A 23,428-nucleotide genomic window follows, 5' to 3' on the forward strand; every position below is an offset into this window, starting at 1 on the left:
TATTAGTTATAAATACATATATATATTTACATAGGCCATGGAGGTTGCAGACGTTTGGTCTCGACTAAAAAGACTCTGAATGTCTGTAAAACGTCACGACACAAGATCCAAAAAGATTCTGAGATATTTATGAAGACAAAGACATTTTTGGGGTCCGTTTACACGACGATGTTTTCAAAAGAAAACTAAATTTTTTGGTTGAAAACACAAAAAACCCAACTTTTTAAAAATGCTCCAACTCTGTCTCCATAGAAACGGAGGAAGATGCAACTTTTTTAATAACGCTCCGACTCGTTATTGACTGGTATGGATACTTGCTTCTCGTTACACTGCCCCCTACAGGTTTGGCTGCTCATTGCAGCGCTGAACCAGGTTTATATGTATGTAAACGAGGCCTTACTAATGAAAATGTTTCAAAAGTTTCACACTCATTTCTTTTCATCGGGACGTGCTTGAGCAACGGAAGACGTGCAGGTCTAACACATGTCGCATGTCGACATTCATTAATTTTCTTAATTTTTTTTTCTTCTCATCACACCACAGAGAAATCCAAAAAAAACTCAACTCCATCCTCAAGACACACTAGTAGTGCCACATGATGTGACAGTTACTCAGACCAACATCTGATGCAACAGGAAAAAGGAGCAATGTCGTGTTCGAGGAGGGGATTCACACTCTCTCTGCGAGTGCGCCAGCCCTCTAAAATAGCTTTGATAGTCGCTCACAGAAAGGGTTAAAAGTGCAGGTGTGTGTAAAGTGCGATCGCAAATATGTGGAGCCCGAGGCCCAGTCACCAACTTTTATCTGTCCCAGCGCCCGGCGGTGGCTTGTACCCAGATGGTAGATTCCACATCCTGTTCCCAAGTTGGACTGAAGTTACACACACACACACACACACGCACACACACACACTGAGGCATATATAAGCAGCATCAGCAGAGTTCTGGACGGAGCAGCAGCCGACCGACTCCTGTCACCAGCAGCTGTTTCTACACTTTGAGCAGAGGTGAGTTTCACTTTTATCTATTTTTTAACAAATGCAAAAAGTCATATTGTCGAGTAAAACCGTTTTCCCAGTGTGGTTGGTTGGAAGTAAGTCACTCTGCTGTGACATCTGAGACTCATTTGGAAGTTTCTGTGGCTCTTGTGCAACATGAAGGACGCCTTTGAATTTGTTTTAGTTGCATTGCATTCTTCAAAACTTCAAAATCTACTGCTTTCCTTCGTGGAAAAATAAGAAATCAGAGGTTCCCAACATAATGAATAAATTGCTTTCAAGAATCTTTGCAGGGCAACTCATCAATCTGCGATTTACCGAAATTCAAAGTGAAGCCAAACACTTGATAGCTGCAAGTTTCTGAAATTTGAACTGGACTGTGGCTCCTCGGCCCTTTTGTAGTAGTTCCATGAAGCGCTCACTAAAATTAAATACCAATACACGTTTTATTTTATGTTTATTCAATTTGCACTTTTTTTTTAAAAGGGCTCTAAGAAAGGCACAATGACTCAAATAATCGTTAAAGCCGCAAGAAAGGAGAAAAAAAACCAGTTGAAACGGCTTAAAAGAAATAAAATTATGACATTTTCTAAAAGAAAAAAACATTTAAATGGTTAAAAAAAAAAGATGCTTAAAAAAGAGGTTAAATGGAAAAATTTGGTAAAAAATGTTTGAAAAATACTGAAAAAAAAGGAAAAACTGCTCAAATTCAGTAGAAAACAGTTGAAAATGTCGTGAAATGTTTACCTAAATCATAACTGAAAGTTCATTAATGCAATATAAGATATGGTCTTTGTACTGACATCAGAATTGTATATAAGAGGCGGTTTTCGCCTCATTTCAAAGGTTAAAAATGTTTTGCGGCTCCAATTAAGTTTGTTTTGTTTTTTTGGGTGGTAAATCACGAAAACGTCTTTTTTGGTCATAAAAGTTGCAGAACTCTGAACTTAGATCCTAGAAAGTGTCTCAGTCTGGTTTTTCTGTGACATAAATCTAGTTGAGTGATCTCTAGCGCCCCCTTAAGGAGCCCCCTGCTCACTTCATGTTGTGAACGGTTGGTGTGAAATGTGTTTCCTAACAATCATGTTAGTGACATATAACAGTTGCACTTAAGTGATATTAGTTCATTTCTTAAACTGTAAGAAATTACAAGTTCTGCTGAAGGAAATATTCAAGGAAAAGTGCAAAGTAATATTACTACTTTTACTGTATTTATTATAATCACCCACCACAGACCTTTGAATCAAAAAGGGTTTAAACAATAATTAACTTATCGGTACAAAAGTACAGATTTGAAAATGAGTATTGTGTAAATTGTATAAATGCTTCAAAACACATCTTGACAGAGATGGATATTAGTACTCAAGTACAGGTACTGTTTGATTGTATGAAATGTGCTCATTGATACTTGAGTAAACGTGCTGTTTTTGAAACGACTCTTCCATAAACTGTGTAAAGTAGTAAAGTGAAATATTTACTGCGTTTCATTTTTATGTCCATAATTCCATTTATTTGTATGAACTGATGACCTTCAGTACATTTGTCAGTAAAACCTAGTTTATAAATACATAAGAAGTATTTCCAAAGGAAAAAACAAACAAGTCCTAAAATCACACCTTTCTTCAAAGTAATTCGGTTAAAATTTTTCTAAATGTCAAATTTCTCAAAGGATTTTAGTAGAGTACTAGAAAGTACCTTTGCTGCGTTTATTATGAATATGAATAGTAGCAATACAAATACATGTTTTAGGTGTCTTCTGTGCCAGCTTTATTGTTCATCATCTTCAATATCTTTTACTATTTGTTGGTCATTATCGGTCATTTCACACAAATTATAATGTTTGAACCAGAGAAATGTAAATATTGGTCAGTTACACCCATGAACATGTCCGTGTAAATACAGCATCGTTTCATAAACAAAGACCGTCAGTGTTCAGTGTGACTCACTCAACCCACCGAAACACGGAGCAGAGCCGACGGTAACTCCTCAACCTGCCCCCCCCCCCCCGGTCATTATGCAATCATGACGGATTTAACCGTCAAACACTCAGCAGACGTTTTTAGACGCTGTCAGGTCGACTGACCTGAGAGTGAGAGCGGGCGTTTACGTAACGTGGGCGTGAGAGTTCCTGTGGCACAGTGGAGCCTCTGTTTTCACCTCAACCCAAAGTGGCTCGCACACGGTCCAGGAAGCGCAGACAGGAAGGCGAAAACACTCCGTTTTAAAACCCAAATTACACAACTTAGAGTACTGATCCGATCCAACTTAATTCAAATACTCGTCTATACAAGTTATGGACTATTCAGATTACTGTGATTAACTCAGCTGAAAGGCTTTTCTTTCAGTGTTTGGTACAAACTCTTCTGCTGTTGTCTCCAGAGCCACAAAAATCACACAGTATTTTGTGGGATTTAAAGTAAAACCCCAAAGTGTCTTTGTTTACCCGCAGCTTAAATCAAGAGCAGCGGCAGTGAAACTCCAACACACATGGAAACCACATGTCGAACGGACGCATGTGAAACGGCTGTTGTTCGTCACGACAGCTTTTGTGTTCTGTTTTCGACTTTCTTTTTTACTTTAATTACTCTTCGATTTTATCTCTAATTAAATCAAGAGACAAGAACACATGCACTCAAGATTAGCGGCCGAGCCCGGGAGGCAAGGACCCTATTGTAATTGTAATGTTTCTTATTATTCTTTTTTTCTTCTCCTGATGCGTCATTGAGCCCAAAGAAAATGGCGAAAAATGTAAGAAAATGTCCAAATGAACCCCCAGAGAGCCAAAATGTGCTCTCTAGCGCCACCTAGAAACACTAAAACGGCCACCAGGAATGTAGCTGGATTAGAGTTTAGTTGGCTTTCAAAATAAAAGCCCTCCACATTTCTCAAAATAAAGGTAATTTTTGGTTAAAACCTTTAAAATTTATATTTGATCAATATTTAAATTGGCCAGCGGCTGTGATTGGGCTGACCCCGACGGGCCAGAGTGCGAGGTCCCGACCAAGGCTGCTTGCAGCTTTAATTTATTTTGTGTTTATAATGCAGACTTATTATGAAACCCGCAATGCATGATGGGAATTCAAGCATTATCATCATGTGCGTGTATATATTGTTCACAAAGACAGTTTTGTGTGTGTTTTTCATAATCTGCCATCTCTTCAATCTTTCAGCTCTGCAGGGAATCAAACCCGCCCGTTTTTTTGCCATCATGTCCAATCAAAGTGCCCCCGTGGCCCCCTCTGCTCCTCCCCCACCCCCCGCCGGACGTCCCCCGAAGGTGACCAACCAAGGCCGCAGCACGGTGCCCATCGACAGCTCCAACTCTGAGACGACGGACTTCCCAGAAGTCGAATACTTCGGTTTACCCGGCCCGAGAGGGTTTCCACCTCTGACTGGTGAGGATGGATGGATGGATGGATGGATGGATGGATGGATGGATGGATGGATGGATGGATGGTGCATCCTAACAATGAAATCCATTGGTTCATTGCATGATCATCAGAAAATTCCCAGTTTCAGAACCCCCCTTGATAGAAGAGGCCACGATTCTGTCTTCAGTCGTGTCTTCCTTGTTGACGTAGGATTTCTGGACATTTGGGACGTGGACATGATGAAGAGGCCTGATCAGAAGAACAAGACGGAGCACCACACCGCCTTGTTCCAGTCCGACTATCTCGTCGTCCGCCGAGGTCAGGAGTTCCAGGTCAAGATCACCTTCAGCCGGGCGTACAAGCCTAAGGTGGACGAATTCGCTCTGGAGTTTGTCATTGGTGAGTCACAGACGTACTAATGAACATGTCCGCTGTTTCTTTTCTTTTTTTTTATTCTTGGTCTGGATTGAAGGATAGTAGAAGAGAATAGTTTGGTTTTCCTTGGGAAAAGTTTCCTCTTCGTGAAAGAGAACGTTGTACTTTCTCTGAACAAATACTCGTGGTCGACTCAGGTTCCAGTCCTCAGTACAGCAAAGGCACCTACATCCCGGTCTTCCCCACCAAGGACCGCCAGAGCGCCTGGGACGGACGCGTTGTCAACACCTCGGACAACGTGATCACCATGGGCATCACTCCGAAGGCAGACTGCATGGTGGGGAAGTACCACATGTACGTCGCCGTGCTGACACCCTTCGGAGTTCGCAGGACCAAACGGGACAACAGCCGAGACCTCTACGTCCTGTTCAATCCCTGGGCCAAAGGTTTCCACGTACTTTAAAAAAAAAAAAAATTTGGTCTCGCGTTCTTGTTCTTGAGCCGTGTGCCTGACGTTCCGTCTCCCCTCAGATGACTCTGTGTTTCTGGACAACGAAGAAGAGAGGGAGGAGTGCGTGATGAACGAGGTCGGGATCATCTATCACGGCGCCTTCGACGACATCGCCGAGAGAGACTGGAACTACGGGCAGGTAACAAAGAAAAGCGGATGCGGACCTTTTCAGAAACGTGCGCAGCAATCGAGTCCCACCAAAGACTTTCTGTGTTCCAGTTCAACTATGGAGTCCTGGATGCGTGTCTGTACATCATGGACAGGTCTGAGATGCCCATCACCAGCAGAGGAGACCCCGTCAAGGTGACCAGGAAGGCTTCTGCCATGGTGAGTTTCAAAACGCCCAAAACGCAAAAGGCAATCTTTTTTCTATTGCAAACGGGGCCCAAGTACCGATGCTCGTTGGGTAATGTGACGCATCTCTTGTAATTTGAACCCACGTCACACGGCTTTTTGTGGAAAAACGTCAGAAGCTGATACTCTACAGACTCTGAACTTTTTTTTTTAAAAGTCTGTGACGATGAGATAAGAAGCCCTTCACGCGTTGCTAGAATATCACAGTAGAGCCAAACACTTAACAGACACCGCCAGTCGCAGTAACCGACTGAAGAAAAACCTCCTCCGGGCGTCGAAAACATCAATGATGTCCTCCAAAACGGATCTTTTGTCCCTCCAGTTGAACTCCCGTGACGACGAAGGCGTGCTGGTGGGCAACTGGAGCGGCGACTACACCTACGGAGTGGCGCCCACTTCCTGGACCGGCAGCACCGAAATCCTGCTGACCTACGCCGCCAGCAAGATGCCCGTCTGCTACGCTCAGTGTTGGGTTTACGCCGCCGTCTTCAACACCTGTGAGCTCTCGTCTTGACGGAGACGATTGAAAATATACACATCCTCCATATTTCTAAATTATCGGTTATCTCACTCTAAACTTCTTTTCCTAGTCCTGCGGTGTCTGGGCCTCCCGTCCCGGGTGATCACAAACTACTACTCTGCTCACGACAACGACGGAAACCTGAAGATGGACATCATCCTGGATGATAACGGCAGGATTGACCGCAACCGCACCAGGGACTCTATCTGGTGGGACGTCCTCCATTTAATGCGTCAACAAACTGTACCACGAGAGCAGCTGTTGTAAACATCCAAACTAAGCATGAACCTTGTTTTTGTTTTGTTCAATGTTCTCAAAAAGTGAAAATTAAATCAGAAAAAAAAATGTCCTTCTTAAGGATAACAACATGTCTGTTTTAAATATTAGATTTATTTTTAATTAATTTAGTTTAGGTTTTCAATTACTCTCCAAGTTCTCACATCTTTCATATAAACTGGAAAAATGTTATTTAATTTTTATTATTATTATTATTATTATTATTATTATTATTATTATTATTATTATTATTATTATTATTATCATTGTTGTTGTTATTGTTATTATTATCGTTGTTGTTAAAATAATGAAATTTATATATATATAATATTACGGAACATATGGTAAAGACTATAAAATATAAAAATGAAAGACAATGCCCCGTTCTCTCATCCCTGTTCTGAACGTGCATTAACACACACAGGAGACCACATTTAAGCCAAATGAGGAAGTTGCATTGTGTTGTATTGTTCATTTTTGTTTGTTTGTTGTTTTTAACCAGGAACTATCACTGCTGGAACGAGTGCTTCATGTCCAGACCGGACCTCCCCCCTGGTTTTGGCGGCTGGCAAATTGTGGATGCAACGCCACAGGAGACCAGCGACGGTAAACACTCGGCAATTCCTGACTTTTTAATAGTAGTATTAGGAATGAGTTCTGAGTTTTGATCCTTCATGAGGAGCTTCTTCACAAAGAAATAGTCAAAAGGTAATGAAACAATAAGCTTTAACACAAACTACCAAACGAGCAGAAGCGTCTAAAGTTCAACCTGAAGTCCTGAAGTTTGCTGAACTCTGTACTGTAGTATGAAGCGTTGTAATCGGATATTAAGGTGCAACTTTTATTTTTTACCAAAGTTGGTTCTCCACCTTACGTGATGTTTTGAAAGTAAAAAACCAAAAACTTTAGTGGCATTTTGGGCGTCAGTTTACACAATAAGAGTCACAGAAACCGCAATGTTTTTTTTCGAAGTCGCTCCGACTCTGTTTCCGTGGTAACGGAGGTGAACGCAACTATTGGAAAACGCTGAATCTGTCTTTGTGGAAACGGGGAGAAATGCACCTTTTCTGAGACGCCGCCACTGAGCAATGCTCTACGGCTGTAGAAATGAGTTCTTCTGCACATATTCTCCTTGAACCTGGTGCTTTTATTTTGACAGTCACCGTAATAACAATCCAACTGGTCGTCTGTCCATACGAACGTCCGTGTTCGCCCGTGTGTGTGTGTGTGTGGTTTCTTTACAAACAGCGCCAACTCATGGCCTGGCATGCCAACTACATCTCTCTCAGTGTTTCTGACATCGTTTTCAACACCTTTCTGTGTAAACGCGAACACTTTCTGAGCGTGCGCTACCCGGGTGTGAATGTCATTAGCTGCAGGAAGCAGAGATCGACCAAATAGACACTTCTTTTTTAATGTAAATTCAATATTTTGTTGCTTTGTCTTCTTTCTTCCATCATCTAGGGATGTACCGATGTGGTCCTGCGTCCGTCCAGGCCATCAAACACGGACAGATTTGTTTCCCGTTCGACGCGGCCTTTGTGTTTGCGGAGGTAAATGTTTTCTGCTTCGGTTCTTCTATAAAGTTTCCTTTTCTTCTTGGACGACAGAGAAACTGAAGGCATCGGATTGTTGCCAGATCACTTCAGGTCAAATCCAGGCCCGCGTTCTTCTTCTTCTTCTTCTTCTTCTTCTTCTTCTTCCTCCTCCTCGCTGCATGCCGTTTGTGTCCCCCCCCCCCCCCGCAGGTTAACAGCGACGTGGTGTTTTATTCCCGGAGCACCGACGGAACAATGGATCCGGTCAAAGTGAACCGCACTCATGTGGGCCGCTTGATTTTGACCAAGACTCCGGGAGCGATGACCCGACGCGACATCACCGATCAATACAAGTTCTCCGAAGGTCAGCGACGATATCAAAGCACTTTTTCTTTTTCTTTTTTCTTTCTTTGTCCTGCAGCAACAGAAAAACACACAAACTTCCTGGACAAATTATGAGAGAACAGTTTTAAACGAAATCAGCGATTACGGCAACAAAAATCAAACATAATTCTTGATGTTGTGTAAAAAAACAAGTGGCTGATATGAAATGTTTTTCTCTGTCAAAATACCACGCGCTCCACTGGGCTTGTCAGATTAGGCAGATTTATGGACTATTTTCTTTCAATGCGGCTGCATTTCACATCTGGAAAAATCCAAAATGTTCAGTTCTGAACAAGAAATGAGATCCAGAGATATAAATATTATTCAATTCTCACTGTCGTCAGCTCATAACTCGGTGTCTTTCAAAAAGTATTGATATTCAGATGAAAGAACATCTTCCTCCTAAAATCCAGATTATAGAGCATCGTCCTCCTAAAATTGAGACTATAGAGCATCTTCCTTGACTAACATCCAGATTATAAAGCATCTTTCCCCTAAAATCCAGAGTATAGAGCATCTTCCTCCACTAGTATCCAGATTATAGAGCATCTTCCTCCTAAAATCCAGATTACAGAGCATCTTCCTTTTCTAACATCAGATTATAGAGCATTTTCCTTTTCTAACATCAGATTATAGAGCATTTTCCTCCTAAAATCCAGATTATAGTGCACCTTCCTCCTCTAACATCAGATTATAGTGCATCTTCCTCCTCTAACATCAGATTATAGAGCATCTTCCTCCACTAACATCAGATTATAGTGCATCTTCCTCCTCTAACATCAGATAATAGAGCATCTTCCTCCACTAACATCAGATTATAGAGCATCTTCCTCCACTAACATCCAGATTGTAGTGCATCTTCCTCCTCTAAAATCCAGATTATAGAGCATCTTCCTCCTCTAAAATCCAGATTATAGTGCATCTTCCTCCTCTAAAATCCAGATTATAGAGCATCTTCCTCCACTAACATCCAGATTATAGAGCATCTTCCTCCACTAACATCAAGATTATAGAGCAACTTCCTCCTCTAACATCTAGATTATAGAGCATCTTCCTCCACTAACATCAGATTATAGTGCATCTTCCTCCTCTAACATCAGATAATAGAGCATCTTCCTCCACTAACATCAGATTATAGAGCATCTTCCTCCACTAACATCCAGATTGTAGTGCATCTTCCTCCTCTAAAATCCAGATTATAGAGCATCTTCCTCCTCTAAAATCCAGATTATAGTGCATCTTCCTCCTCTAAAATCCAGATTATAGAGCATCTTCCTCCACTAACATCCAGATTATAGAGCATCTTCCTCCACTAACATCCAGGTTATAGAGCATCTTCCTCCAGTAGCTGCAGTAGCTTCAGCTGACATTACCTAGTGACTGCAGGCTCCTAATGGTGTTCCTGTCTGGGAACCAGGAACCCCCGAGGAGCGGACCGTCCTGGAGAAGGCTGAGGAGTACGGCTGCCAGCGGGTGAAGGCGAACCCTGAACTGGCCGACGTGGATCTGACCCTGCCCACCCTGGAGATCAACGTGGGCGACGACTTCGAGATGAACCTGGAGTTTGTGAACCGCAGTGACGAACAGCGCACAGTGGACATGTACATCAGCGGCACCGTGGTGTATTACACCGGAGTCCCCACCTCCGAGTTCCTCTTCAGGGACCCCACGGTCGAAATCGGCCCCGACAAGAGTGAGTGAAGGACAACTTCCTGTTTTCACCACAGGATATGTACATTTCTGTTTCTCTTTAACGTGCAATAAAACAACATAAGAACATACAACTTTCTGATGAAGGAAATCAAATATTTATTTTATGATTTATTTTAATGAATAAAATGCTAATTTAACAATTTGGGATGGGAATTAAATAATAATAATTATTATTATTAGTCATATAATTATATAAATACTATTGTTATCATTATTGTGTCATAATTATTATTATTAAATATGTCAACAATAATATTCTAAAATGTATATGCTATATTTAAAAAATATATATAATAAATGTAATAATTAAACAATTTGGAATGGGATTAAATAATAGTAATAATAATAATTATTGTTCTTGCTGTTGTTGTTATTGTTGTCATAATTATTATTGAATAATTGTGACAACAATAACAACATTATTATAAAATGTGTGTTATATTTAAAAAATATATAATAAATGTAATACATAATTAAACTATTTAGTATGAGGTGGGTTTAATAATAATGATCACATAATCATAAAATTACAGACACACGCACACACAAACACACATATATATATATATTTCTGTCTTTTTTTTTTTAATCATTAAACAAAAGAAGGGATGAGCAATAACTTATTAAAAGCATGTGGGACAGTAATCTTATTCTAAACATGTCACAATGTCAATTTTGTCAATATGAGTCAAAAAGAAAAATATTGGTATCATATGTCTTTTGCAATATAAAATAACGCGCTGCCTGGTTCCGTGTTGACGATCCATATTGACTTGTGTGTTCCAGCCGTGAAAGAGTTGATAATGGTGGAGTCAAAGCGGTACATGAAGCACCTGGTGGAGCAGGCCAACCTTCACTTCATCGCCACCGGGAAGATCAGGGAGACCGGACAGATCGTCACCGCCATGAAAGTCGTGGCGCTGCGCAATCCCAAACTCACGGTCGAGGTCTGAGACGCTTTCGTCAAGTTAAATCTCCCCTACGTGGTCGTCTAGTTTATTGGTCCTGATCGGGGGAGAAGCAGCCGCCCCTCTGTCAACTGTTTGGTTAATTGTTTTAAGATGGCAGTCTCTCTTTACATCTATTTGTTTCTCTCAGGTGTCCGGTGGAGACAAAGTGAATGAGGAGATGGTGGTGACCGTTCAGTTCACAAACCCTTTCACCTTCAGCCTGGAGAGCGTCTACATTCGCATGGAGGGCCCGGGGCTCATGACGCCCAGGATCAAATACTACGGGTGAGGAAGGAGGCTTATTGCCCCGCCACAAATCTGCCGGTTTATTGTTGAGGGTGGAGATTTTTTTTTTTTTTAAAAGACAAAGGCCGTTTCGTTGGTTTCAGCGTCATCCCTGGAGGCTCCTCTCTGACCTGGTCCGAGTTCTTCACCCCGCAGAGGCTTGGTGAAACCCGGGTGATGGCGACGCTGGACTGTGCCGCCCTCAGGCAGGTCTCCGGCCAGGCGGCGGTCACCGTCACGCCCTGAGGAACACCGGACGACCTCCGACGCATCGAAACTCAGTCATATTTAGGCCCATGTACCGGCCTGTAATGTAGTCGTATACCTTTAAGTGTATAGCTGTAGCATTTAGCTGGAGTAAAAGGCTGTAGTTTGAATTCCTGCTCATGTTCTTCTGCAGATAGCTCAGACATTATGTTAACGGGTACAAAAAGAGGACCAAATAAATTGACTCTTATCAGGACTTTTTGCCTCCAAAATGCATGAATGTGAAAGTCGCTTCATTTTAAAGCAACATTGATCAAATTGTGGCGACAAGCGTGCAAAGTTGAAATAAAAGATTTCTGATCGGGTCTTGAGATTTACGTGGAGGAGTCGGATTCACATTCTGGCAAACAATCAATCTGAATTCTTTCCGACTGAGGGATCAGATTATCACGTTCAGAAAAACAAGATCCAATGAGACCCCCTTTACATTTTTAAAATGAAAAAAAAAAACCTTCAGGAGTCCGTTTACTTGACAACCTCGCTCTGCTTTTTGAAAACTGCTCTCAAGGTGGAACTTTTCGACTCCCGTCTTCTTGTGGACAGGAGAAAAAATGAAAAAAAAAGGGGGGGGGGGGGGGGGGGGGGACATAACCTTTCCAAAACTGGTTATATTACAAAAACATCCAACAGCACTGACTCGTGGCCCGGCATGACATTTCTAGACATCGTTTTCCAAACTTTGCAAAACTTTTATTTTCAACAATTTCTATTGAAAGTGTTCTCTTAGAAGAACACAAGTTCTCTCTCTCTCTCCTTTCAGCCAAAATTAGATATTAAAAGTGTTTTTAAAGGAAGTCAAAGAGCTAAAAAGACTAAAAAGCTCTATGGATCTGTATTTGGATAATTTCTTTTTCTTTTGTGGATGTAAGTGACAAATTTTGATATATTGACATAAAAAGTATGAGCTGTGTAATCGTCACCGTGTTAACTACATTTCAAGTGTTTCATACTCGATGGCCAATATCAACGTGTTTCTTCCACCTCGTCTTATTCTGTCTTTGTAGGGAAATAAATGCAATTACCAATCAAATAAATAATTACTGATTACATCATTTTGTGTGCAAATCTGTTATTCAGCTCTGCGTTGACGACTCAACATTATAGTATTACCTATAATAAAAGTCAATCTGTTTAATCAATCACAGAAGATAAATTTACAAAAGAAACATCTCATGATATGATTAATCATAACAATATCATGTGCTTTGGTAAATGTTTAAGAAAAAGACACAATAGCTTTTTTTAATTGTCACACACAGTATATATTAAAAGTACAATCACTCGCGTCTTTATCAGGCTTCCGCTTCTTAAAGCTCTTAATGCAGCGGATTGGGCAATCTCGGTGATGGACACCGTCAGAACCAATAGAATTGAGTCTTAGTACCAAAGTCCCGCCCATTAACACTATTGGCTAATCACCCGGAAGTGATTGCACAAGGAGCCAATCAAACAGGAGACACTGGCTGCAGCGGAAAAAAAAACATGAACACTTTTTTCAAAGTTTTGGAGCAAAAAAGACGTATTGGATTAACTAAACCAGCGTTTATTGCTCTTAAATACGACATTTCATCACTAAATGGCAAAGGTAAGACCGACTTTATGTTTCTCGCTGTAATGGATCTTAATTAATTTGCTTGGTGTTGGAGTTTTGTTTGGTGTGTAAAAATGACTTGTTGGTATTTTGTTGGAGTTTTTCATCGTGTAATTTCTGTATTTCAACATAAGTGCATGGTTTATGCATTTTCTTGTCAAACAGTTTTAAGATCCCCCCAAAATATTCATCCAGGTAATTTAATCTCGTGATATAATCTGTTAAATCTAATCTACATAACCCAGAACCTTTGTAATGTCCAAATAAATGACTAAGAAACATGATAAATATGTAAAGAACACATATTTTATAGGTTTTCTTAATAGGGTTTATTTATAATTATTTTTTGTTTTTCTCAATCAACAAATATTTTTCTTTTTTTAGAATGAATGTTTTTTTTTTATTATTTCAGTTTACAGACTTTGATTAAACCCTATTTCATGAAATTTTAAAAGCTTCTTTTGTTGTTCTATTGGTCTTTTAGACCATTATATGTCATATTATTATAATTTAAATGATTTTGTTGCATCTATATCCCTCTATTTTTTTTAATTTAATAAGTTATTTGTTTTTGTCATATTTAGTTTTAATATTTAGTTCAATTCATTCATTGTAAAAAGAAAAAACTAACAATAAGATACAGTCAAAAGTTTTCAGATTCTTGAATCAAAGAAAGCAGAAAGACAATTAACTTATATATACTCTATCTCAATTAATCCTTCCCATTCAAATTAAAAGCAAATATCAAACAAAATGTCTATAAAGTCTGAGTGGCCTAGAGAAAAAAACAACAACAACAAGCAAAAATGTCATAAATAAATACATAAAACCTTTTATTCTACCATGTAATTTCTTCTTATTTAAAAAATAACTTTTTAAAAATCTACTGTGAGTTTTAATATCTGCTGTGTCCTTATTATGTTTTTTTTTAGAATCTTTTGTCTTTTATTACTTTTAAATTTTTTCTTTTTTTTTCTTTTATTATTGACATTAGTAATTTTCTGATTCCAATCGAAAAATATTTATTTGTAGTTTATTCAAACACTTATTGCAACTTTATTTATTTTGTCGGGGGCCGCCAAGGCCACACCACCTGGTGTCTCTCTATAAACAATAAATAGTACACAGACAACAAATGGTTTTTAAATATGACTGAAGTAAGGAAACCAAAACCGTCACCCGAACATAATATCCTGGTTGGAGTTTGGCTCTGCAGAGAGAAGGCAGCTGCTTCCAGCTTGGCTATTTGAAGGTGATGAGATAGTCCGGGTACGACTGGTTATCGTGAAACACCACGTACATGCCGGGCCGGTCCATCCTGTCCACCACGCTGTCGAAGCGCTCGTGGGGCCGCCGGCTGTCTCGTACCGGAGGGACCTGCATGCTGCCGTTGCCCTGAGTGTAGACGCCGGTCAGCACTCGGGCCACGAACATGACCTGCGAGCCGTCGGCGGCCGGCCTGGAGTAGCGTGGGTGGGCGGAGTATTCTGCATTCACGGCGAAGTACACACCGGCACCGAACGCAGTCCCTGAGAAACATATTTAAACTTGAAATGCTTAAAAAATAAAGATAAAATGTTTTGGGTTTGACTGGTGGATTTGAACTAAACTGACTGTGGTATCATGTGTACCGTGATGCCGAGGAAACTCTGGTGGGAAAGTTTATTTTTCCCACAATGCAAATGAAGTACCGAATACAACACAGTCAATGGTTTTTCACAACTTAAGTCATGAAATACAATATTGTGGTAGCAGTAGTAGTGGAAGTTGTAATAGTAGCACTAGTAGAAATAGTAGCAGTAGAAGTAATAGTTGCAGAGGTAGCAGTAGTATCAGTAGCAGTAGATGTAGTAGTAGTAATAGTAGCAATAGTAGTCATAATAGTAGCAGTAGTAGTAGTAAAAGATAGCAGTATTAATAGTAACAATAGCAGTAATAGTTGTAGTAGTAGTAATAGTAACAGTAGTAGCAGTAAAATATAGCGTAGTAGTAGTAAAAGATAGCATTATTAATAGTAGGAGTAGCAGCAGTAGTAGTAATAGTAACAGTACAAGTAGTAGTAGCAGCAGGAGTCGCGGTAGTAGTTAGCAGTATTAGGAGCACTAGTAGTAGTTGTAGTAGCAGGAGTAGCGATAGTAGCAATAGTAGTAGTTAAAGATAGCATTATTAATAGCAGGAGTAGTAGTAGTCGTCATAGTAGTAATAGTAAGAGTACAAGTAGTTATAGAAACAGTAGAAGTAGTGCTAGTAGCAGCAGGAGTAGCGGTAGTAGCAGTCGTAGTAGTTAAAGATAGCAGTATTAGGAGCAGTAGTAGTAGTGGTTAAAGATAGCAGTATTAGGAGCACCAGTAGTAGTAGTAGTATATGGGGATCTTTACCGTTTTGCCCAGAGAAGCGACGGTCAAAGCCGGTCTTCATGATGGCGTTGCAGTTGTCCTGAGTCGTCCCGTGGTACAGAAGTTTTTCACCTGCTCCCCCCTCCCGTACGTTCTTGGTTGAAATGTGCATATTCTGGACTTCGTAGGCCCGACGCAGGTGGATGTTCTGCAAACGCTCAATCTACCAAAAAAGCAAATCAAGAGTCCATGAGTATCATGCAGAGGAGTCGGACTCTATCTATGCAGTTGTTACACTTCTTTCGGCATTTTTACATGAAACTAAAATAAAGTTGCTCAAGAGCAGACTCACTGACTCCCCAGCCTGAAGTCCCAGGATTATTATGTAAATCAGGCTGATGGTGTAAGGGAAACGCAATAAGGGGTTCGCAATTTGAAGAAGACCAAACCGAAGAAGACCAATAAAAGCATAAGGGGAAGTCCAAACCGATATTTAAAAGACTATTAACATGGATGAGGCTCAACTTTTGCAGATTCTGATGGAGTTTTCCTGCCGTGTAAACAGGTTCGTTGTTAAAACGCTGAAAAGGAGGCAATAAATAACAAGCAGCTATGAAATGAATATAATCTGCAGCCTAAAAGAGGAGAGCCAATTGAGATTAGATTCGACTATTTATCTCTGCTCTGCAGCAAAAATATGAATATCAGTTTATTTATATTAGACTTTGTGAGTCAATATGAGCTCTTTCATCTCGGGGAGATTAAAGCATCTCTTTCATGAATTCACACACATTTAGGCTGTTTGATGTGTTTATTCTAAATATCCTCGCGTGATATTTTTCCCCGTCTATTCACTCTGGAACGCCTCTGCTATTGATTTACTTTTTCTGATTCAAGCTTTTTGTGATTTTTAAAAAAAATATTTCAGTATACGAGTTAATTTTCATGAATATTTGATAGAATTACAAGCTTGATCTCTTAATTCATAGAGATGTGGTTCTCTAGGTCTACCTTTCTTTTCTAAAAAAACTATGGAGCTCTCCATTGGGAGCTACCTACCTTCATCACAGTCTTCGTCACGGTTTTTCTGAAGGCTCTCGTCACACTTCGGTACTCTGCAGAGGAAGGCGGCACCGCGACCACCTTCAGGGTCTCACCAGGAGCCATGCTGTCCCAGTACAGAGGCACGGTGAAGTCTGAAACAAAAAGACTTGCTTCATGATTCTGATCCATTTACATCACACTTAAAATAAACCCAACTCTAAACTTGTGTATTTTATTGCCGTTGTTGGTGCTATTTATTTATTTTAGTATTTTCAGACTGCACTGATATTTCTTTGTGTCGAACACACAAGAGGTAATATAAAGTTTTTTGCTTTTCTGACCACATAAAGATGAAACGGGGCTGCATGTTGCCTCAAGTCTCACTATCAGGGTTTATCTTTAACGACCCCTGGCAGCCATCTTGTTACCTGGCAGGTTCTCCAGTCGTTTGAGCTTCCTCCGCTCTGCGGCCGCGAGGTTTGTAGCCTCCATCGTGTTTAGATCTACGGTCCATGTGGCTCCCTTTGTGTCGACTATTCCCCTCGCAAAGTCTTGTTTTTCCAAGTTGTAGTTGGCAGTTTTGGGAAGTCTCTTCCAGTGGCCATTGTGGTTCATGATGCACCAAACCACGCGGGCGTACAGGTCCTCCTCCTCCCGGAGCCTCACCTCTCTCCTGAGGGTACCCTGGAGACTTGCATTGATCACCACCATCGCCTGGTTGACGCCGTCTTTCTGCCCGCTCACAGACAAACTGCCTGACGGGTCTTTTTGCATGTACAGCCCCCGAGTCTCCACCAGCTGCATCAGGTGGTTCATGTCCTCCTGCACGAGGCCTTCCAGCTCCTCCCTCTTGAAGGTGTAAGTGGAGCACTGGTCCTCATACAGATATTTCAGCTTCGCCATGGCGTCGTCGACGCTCCTCCTGCTGAGACCCAGGACCAGGAAGACGGACTGCCGACTGGCAGGACTGATGCTGAGGAGGCTGAGGTCTGCGGCCGCGGAGAGCCGGTGCTCTTCTTGCTGTGATTCACGCCTGGCCAGTGTGGCGCCTGATAGTGAAAGAAAAAAAACAACAAACAACGTCATTTGTTGTGTGAGACTGTCGTCATTTTCAATAGTAAGTTTGTTTTTTTGAGAAAACGTATACTCTGCAATTTACAAGTACTTATGGCACGAGTTTACCACTCAAGAGGAAATTGGGCTGAGTGGAGTCCCCAAACTAAAATGTGTTCAAACAGACCGATTTCGAGTACAGACCAGTGGGAAACATCTGCATTGCCTCCTCCCGGAACGCCAGGAACACATTGATCTTGTACAGGACGACGCGGATGTCACGCAGGCTGTCGAGACGAGTGGAAGTGGCGGCCCGGATCCCTCGAAGGAACGCCCCTGCCACCACTCCGGGCTGCATCCCACCGGCTCCTGCACAGAGCAAACCAGGACAATCGACACCGATCCTCCAAACCATGAAACCTCCACTCCCGGTGAACCTACCGGTACCGATTGCAGGAATGGCTACCGACTGGAAGCCGCTTGTCTCGCATACGGTGACGATCAGCTGAGTGAGCTCTTCGATGTGGCCGGCGGTCTTCTCTCCCCACACGTGTAAAATGGCTTTGCAGGGGAGTCGGCCGGGCTGAGTTAAAAATATGCTTCCTTCATTTATTGCCGCTGCAAAACAATAACACAAGCTGGTAATTCATCGTCAGAAGCTGTTGAAGGAAACTCATTTAAAATGGAGAAATAACTTCTTCTTTTTTTTTTTTTTAACCTGCTTTAAGTTCTGCCTCAACCTCCGGTCCAGCTATGGTTAAGATGTCTTTGCACACGCCATCTGCAGATGAAGAAAATACCAATACATAGAACGAACCAGAGTTCCATATAACATATAAGATTTGGTCTATAACAGCCATGTTAGCAACTCTATTCAACAGATTTAATAATCAATTTAAGAGGTGGTACTTAAAGGAAAACGAACTAAATTTTAACAAAATGTATATTAAAACATTCCCTGATTGGTGCTCAAGTCATTAAGAATCACTTGTAAACTGCCAGGAATGGATCTGGTATGTTGACACAATGACATCCTGGTCTTTCTACTCATCACGGAGATTACCCAGCATGCATCATCACTTCAAACCAAGAAGTAGGAAGTAATCCACTTAATCATCTGGAAATCAACTCGATTTAGAAGTAGAAATACTGGAATACAAACCAAAGAACAACTGGTAAACGTAGAATCTGTTAAGTATGAAAAATATCAGCTGTTTAGATATTTAAATTTAAAGACTATTTAGAAAGCAACTGAGCAAAGTTTTGCTTACCTTGGCCAAAATTGGTGAAGTCTGTCGTGTTCACCACAACGTCCGTCGTCTCGTCGGTGATGTCCCCAAAAATCATCCGTAGTTTAGCGCCACCTCCCAACGTTATGGTCGTCTCATCCAGGTCACCGGTGAGGGATCTGCAGATGGCTGGAGGGAGGGACCACGTGTTTCATATTTAATGTTTTATCACCGCCCACAGATTGGATCATCGTGTCACGAAGGCCGACTCAGCTGGTTTTACTCGTTTACCTTCACCTCCTCGCTTCATGCCCAGGTGTTGGTAGAGGTCTCGGTACAGCTGCGAAGGAAACATCGGTAATAAAACATCAAACTGCCCATCTCGCATATGATACAGACGTGTTTGGTTTATTCAACCTCCTCCGAATCCGGATAACCGGGTTTGATGATGATGTGGATGGTGGAGAGAGAACTGGACGACGCAGACGATCCAAACCAACACAAAGTGTCGCTGAGCACTCCAATGGCGTCGCTCTGCGGGTATTTTAACAGTTTTCCAGGCCCGATGACGGGAACAGCTAAGGAACTCAAGCCCTGCTGAGTACATAGATGGAAGCAATGCCGGAGTCCTTTTTCAAGAGCCTGCAAAACACAAAAGATACAATTTGATTGAATTATCTTGTCAAGCAAGGTCATTGAAAAAATGTATTTTAACCTGATTTCAATGTAGAAAAATGCTTTAATTGTTGTTGTAAATCTCCAGTCATATAAAAAAAATTTAAATATTGGCATATTAACGCAAAAGATAATTCTCAGCCAGAAATAATAAGTTTTTTTTTTTTAATTTCAGTCTTTTATCAGATGATTTTTAATAACTTGCTCAATGCAGAAACATGTCGGTTATATTCAGCTTTTTTTTTTTTTTTTAACACGAAAAAGCAACAAATGAGGAGAAAATTAATCCTCAATTCAAAGCTATGACAACTTTTGCATTTCAACACGGTTGGATGTTGTTAAAATATCGTCGGATTGGGTTTAAAATGGTTGTATCACTACACTAAACCAATACGATTTGAGCACGACTTACTATCTGGACCCTAATTGTTGAGGTGATCATGAGAATAATCAACTTTTGCAACCGTATTGCTCACTTTACAAGCTTGCCTCCATTGAGCTGACCTTGAAAATCAATGATTGTCTTTCCTTTTCCGGTTCAGTTTTTCTCAACTCGTACTTCACCTGGACACTGGTCCCTCTGACTCCATCCCAAGGTAGACACTCAATAAAGAAGATCTTCGAGCAGCCCAGCGATGGAGGCCCGTCGACCTGCAGAACGTCTCCAGGAGCGACGGTGCAGTTCGACGCCAGCGAGTTGAACTTTGACAGAAGTGCGATGCCGGCTTTCTTCAGAAGAGACATACTGATGTATGTAGAATTCAGCTGTTTGTTGACCATGGGGGCCACCAGAACGTTGACCTTTTGTGGAAGAGCAGTGAAACACAATGAAATCAACTGGTACATCGATCGAGTTTTGTATTTTCTACTTGAGGTAATAATAGAAATGGTCAAACCTGCTCATTTTCCAAAGAGCCAAGCTTGATGGCAACACTGGCCTTGTTGACTGGAGAAGTCACACCAACAGAGCCTGAGTGACTTCTGGAGACTGGAGGTCTTAGAAGAGGAGTCATGGCGCTGCTGCAGCTTCTTTCTTTGCTTTTCACACTTGGAGAAGGGACACTTTGCTGTTCCCTGATAATAACCTGAAATGAGCTCTCTACCAGCTCCTTACTAACTTTACCACTCGCCTGAAAGTAGCGCTGAGCTCCTGTACCTTCCAGAACCAACGTGTTCGACGCCAGAGAGGCCAAAGCTGAAACTAAAGCCTGTTTGGCTGCTTCGACTTTGCAGCGGGGACCAGACAGGATCACACAAGGACTGGGTGAATGAGAGACTTCTAAAGTCACGTCGGTCGGCCTGACACCAGTCATGTCTAAGATCTCGTCGAGGCAGTCGACGAATTCAGGTTTCAAGAGGTCCACTGAATCCTGAACGGGGACTTTGTTCGTCTGATAGTCCTGAATGATCTCCTCAAGTTTCAGCACGTCTGCGCTGTAGCCCACCAGTTGCACTTTAGTGGTTTTGGCTGGATCGACTCCCGGGATGAAGCTGACTTCCACCCTGAGCTCGTCGCGGTTTGCTAGGTTCTGGGCTTGAATCAGGATGTCGTTCAGTGTGTGGAGATGTGGAGGGACTGCTGCAGCTCCCTGCAGCTCCGTGGTGGACACACTCAGATCTTTCTCCAGCGCTGCCTGGACCTTGTCCAAAGCATCGGCGGACAAGCTGGACAGGACCAGGCCCGACGTCTTCTCGACGGAGACGGGGCTTCTGAGGCTCTGCCAGAAGCGAGCTTGGTATTTGGAAGTGGCGCCACTCAAGGCGATGAAGTTCAGCAAAAGTGTCGGGAACTGAATTTCCCTATGTTTGATGTTTCCAAGGAGTTCGTCGAGTTTTGTGGCTCCTGACTGCACCTCTACTTCCTGGCCTTCCAGGACAATGACGCCGGTGCCTCTGCTGAGCTTCACCTCCGGATAGTTTGCAAACATTTCACGGGAAAACTCTGCTTCTATCAGTCTGAACTGCTTCTCTGTGATCGGCTTTTCCATTTGGCTCGGCAGGCTCTTTTGCAGGATGGCAACCCTCTCCTTCACCGCCTGGGATTTCCCCACAAGCACAATGTATCCGCTGTCTGTGTACACTCTGATGTCTTCATTCACAAAGGACAGATCCTGCAGTAACACACGGCCGTGTTTCGCCTCGACCACATAGTGGCAGGCGTAGTTCTCGGTGGTGTCCAGGATGACCCGGTCCACCTGTTGCTCCCATTTCTCCGCAACACCGCCGAAGGCTCCTCCGGGGCCCTTGTCCACATCCCCCCTCACCACAGCCTCCTCTTCCTCACAGTTCAGCTGCACCTCGCAGCCGATCGAAGAGAGTTGTTTCTGTAGAGCTTGTAAAGCTTTGGGGTTGTCTCGCAAGAAATGCAAGAGGAAAACATCCAACTTGTAAGTCTTCAAAAGATTGTTTGGGTTTGTTTTTCTGAATGTCTAAGGAAGGAAAACACCCAACAGGTGTAATGTTTATTCAGTGTTGATGTACAGACGGTCTAATCACAGTGCTGTTTGATATTATAACTGAGGATAATTCTCTCTTTCTTTTATGAGGATACCGGTCTCTCAGTGAAGTATTGTTGTGTTTCTAATTACACCACTCACTGGCATTAACTGTCAAACCGCATCATTGGAAGCTGACTAAAGAGCTTCCTGTAAAGAGGGAAGACTATGCAACGCCGTGAGACCCACCTCTGACAGACTGGTACTTGGTTGATCGGGGGTCTCGGTTGGTTTGGTCCGATTCACAGTCAGTCGAAGTTCTCCATCAGGAAGAGAGATGGTGTGAAACTTTCTCTGCAAAACCCTTTCCCGGTCTGTGGCAGAAGCAAATGCCACAATCAAACTTCACAAAGGCACTCAAATGGTGAACTATTCTTTCATTGTTACTTGAAGCCGGTGCAAGAGCTTACCTTCTCTGTCCTTGAAGCTGATTTCGTAGCAGTTGCCCACAACTTTTTGTATAAATCCACATTCACCTCCTCCGGAGTCTCTTCTTTTGTGGAAGTGTCTTCTCACCTTCTCCATTTCTTTGTCGGTCAAATCTCTTGCCTCAAAAAACAAAATATGTCTGTATTGCTCCATTTTTGCCTATTTTTAAAACTTAACAGGAGGAAAACTTCTTCCCGGCAGACAAATGTTGACTTGCCACCGCCCTGAGTGAGTGCCCAGTTTCACTTTCGTTTAGTGTAAGTGTCTCTTCCTCATGACATAAACAAACAGTCATTTATATAAATGCAGATTTCTGTCCCCTTTTTAAGTAGTGTTTCCTTCTATTTGTTCATGCAGGTACCTTGAAACATACTTTGACATAAATATTGGGGCAAAAACCCTGCCAATAATGTAAATAATGTTACACCATAACAATTATTTCACCAATATTTTTTGGAGCTGAAGCAGATATTGAGGATTTTAACAATTTAACATGTTGTGGGTTAAAAAAAATACTATAAATTTTTTATAAATTTAAATATCAATGAAAGGAAAACAAAAACAAAAACAAATGAACTTGCAGTAATACCTTATAGTGCCTCTAGATGTCGTGCTAAGACTAAAAACGTATTATTTCCACAGGCCTCGATGTACTGTATTCTCTTGGAGGTTTGTTTTTCCTAATAGTTGTGCAGGTTTTCATTCAGCATTCAGCTTCATGATTGTCTGTGCATGTCCCTGGAGTTTCTTCCAGCTAATTTCAATCAACACAGCTGTCACTGAGATAGAAAAACCAGAACATGTAACAAAAGAACAGAATAATACTAGAATATTTCAGATGAAATCGTTTGTGCTCACTGCCAACTGGAATCCCTCCATTATAGTGGAAGTGAAAAAGTATCAATAAAGTACTAATGAAATTGAAAAGTATCAATAAAATACCACTAATAGTGACAAAAGTATCAAAAAGTTACCAGTACTGATGAAAAAGTATCAAAAAGTAACAGTATTAGTGAAAATGCATAAATTAATTAC

General features: G+C 41.6%; 2 protein-coding genes across 2 annotated transcripts; one reads left to right on the forward strand and one right to left on the reverse strand.

The window, feature by feature from the left end:
- The first annotated feature begins 884 nt into the window (after positions 1-884).
- On the forward strand, positions 885-12,047 carry f13a1b (coagulation factor XIII, A1 polypeptide b). The gene is made up of 15 exons (XM_080486217.1): positions 885-1,006; positions 4,168-4,392; positions 4,579-4,767; positions 4,941-5,189; positions 5,275-5,393; positions 5,474-5,581; positions 5,931-6,105; positions 6,199-6,337; positions 6,907-7,010; positions 7,869-7,957; positions 8,153-8,306; positions 9,744-10,019; positions 10,826-10,986; positions 11,138-11,274; positions 11,379-12,047. The coding sequence occupies exons 2-15, from the start codon at positions 4,206-4,208 to the stop codon at positions 11,518-11,520; spliced, it is 2,229 nt and encodes a 742-aa protein (XP_080342343.1). The 5' UTR covers positions 885-1,006; positions 4,168-4,205; the 3' UTR covers positions 11,521-12,047.
- A 2,071-nt stretch (positions 12,048-14,118) lies between these two features.
- On the reverse strand, positions 14,119-22,667 carry LOC308123638 (protein mono-ADP-ribosyltransferase PARP14-like). Its single transcript, XM_080486216.1, has 14 exons — positions 22,375-22,667; positions 22,154-22,278; positions 20,366-21,898; positions 20,034-20,270; positions 19,212-19,436; positions 19,086-19,134; positions 18,837-18,983; positions 18,284-18,346; positions 18,007-18,183; positions 17,770-17,934; positions 16,941-17,561; positions 16,528-16,664; positions 15,511-15,691; positions 14,119-14,661 (listed from the first exon to the last, which is right to left on the reverse strand). Exons 1-14 carry the CDS (start codon positions 22,544-22,546, stop codon positions 14,375-14,377), a joined length of 4,119 nt encoding a protein of 1,372 aa, XP_080342342.1. The 5' UTR covers positions 22,547-22,667; the 3' UTR covers positions 14,119-14,374.
- Between the last annotated feature and the right edge of the window lie 761 nt (positions 22,668-23,428).

This window comes from Lipophrys pholis (assembly GCF_963383615.2).
Source record: "Lipophrys pholis genome assembly, chromosome: 18".
Taxonomy (NCBI): Eukaryota; Metazoa; Chordata; class Actinopteri; order Blenniiformes; family Blenniidae; genus Lipophrys; species Lipophrys pholis.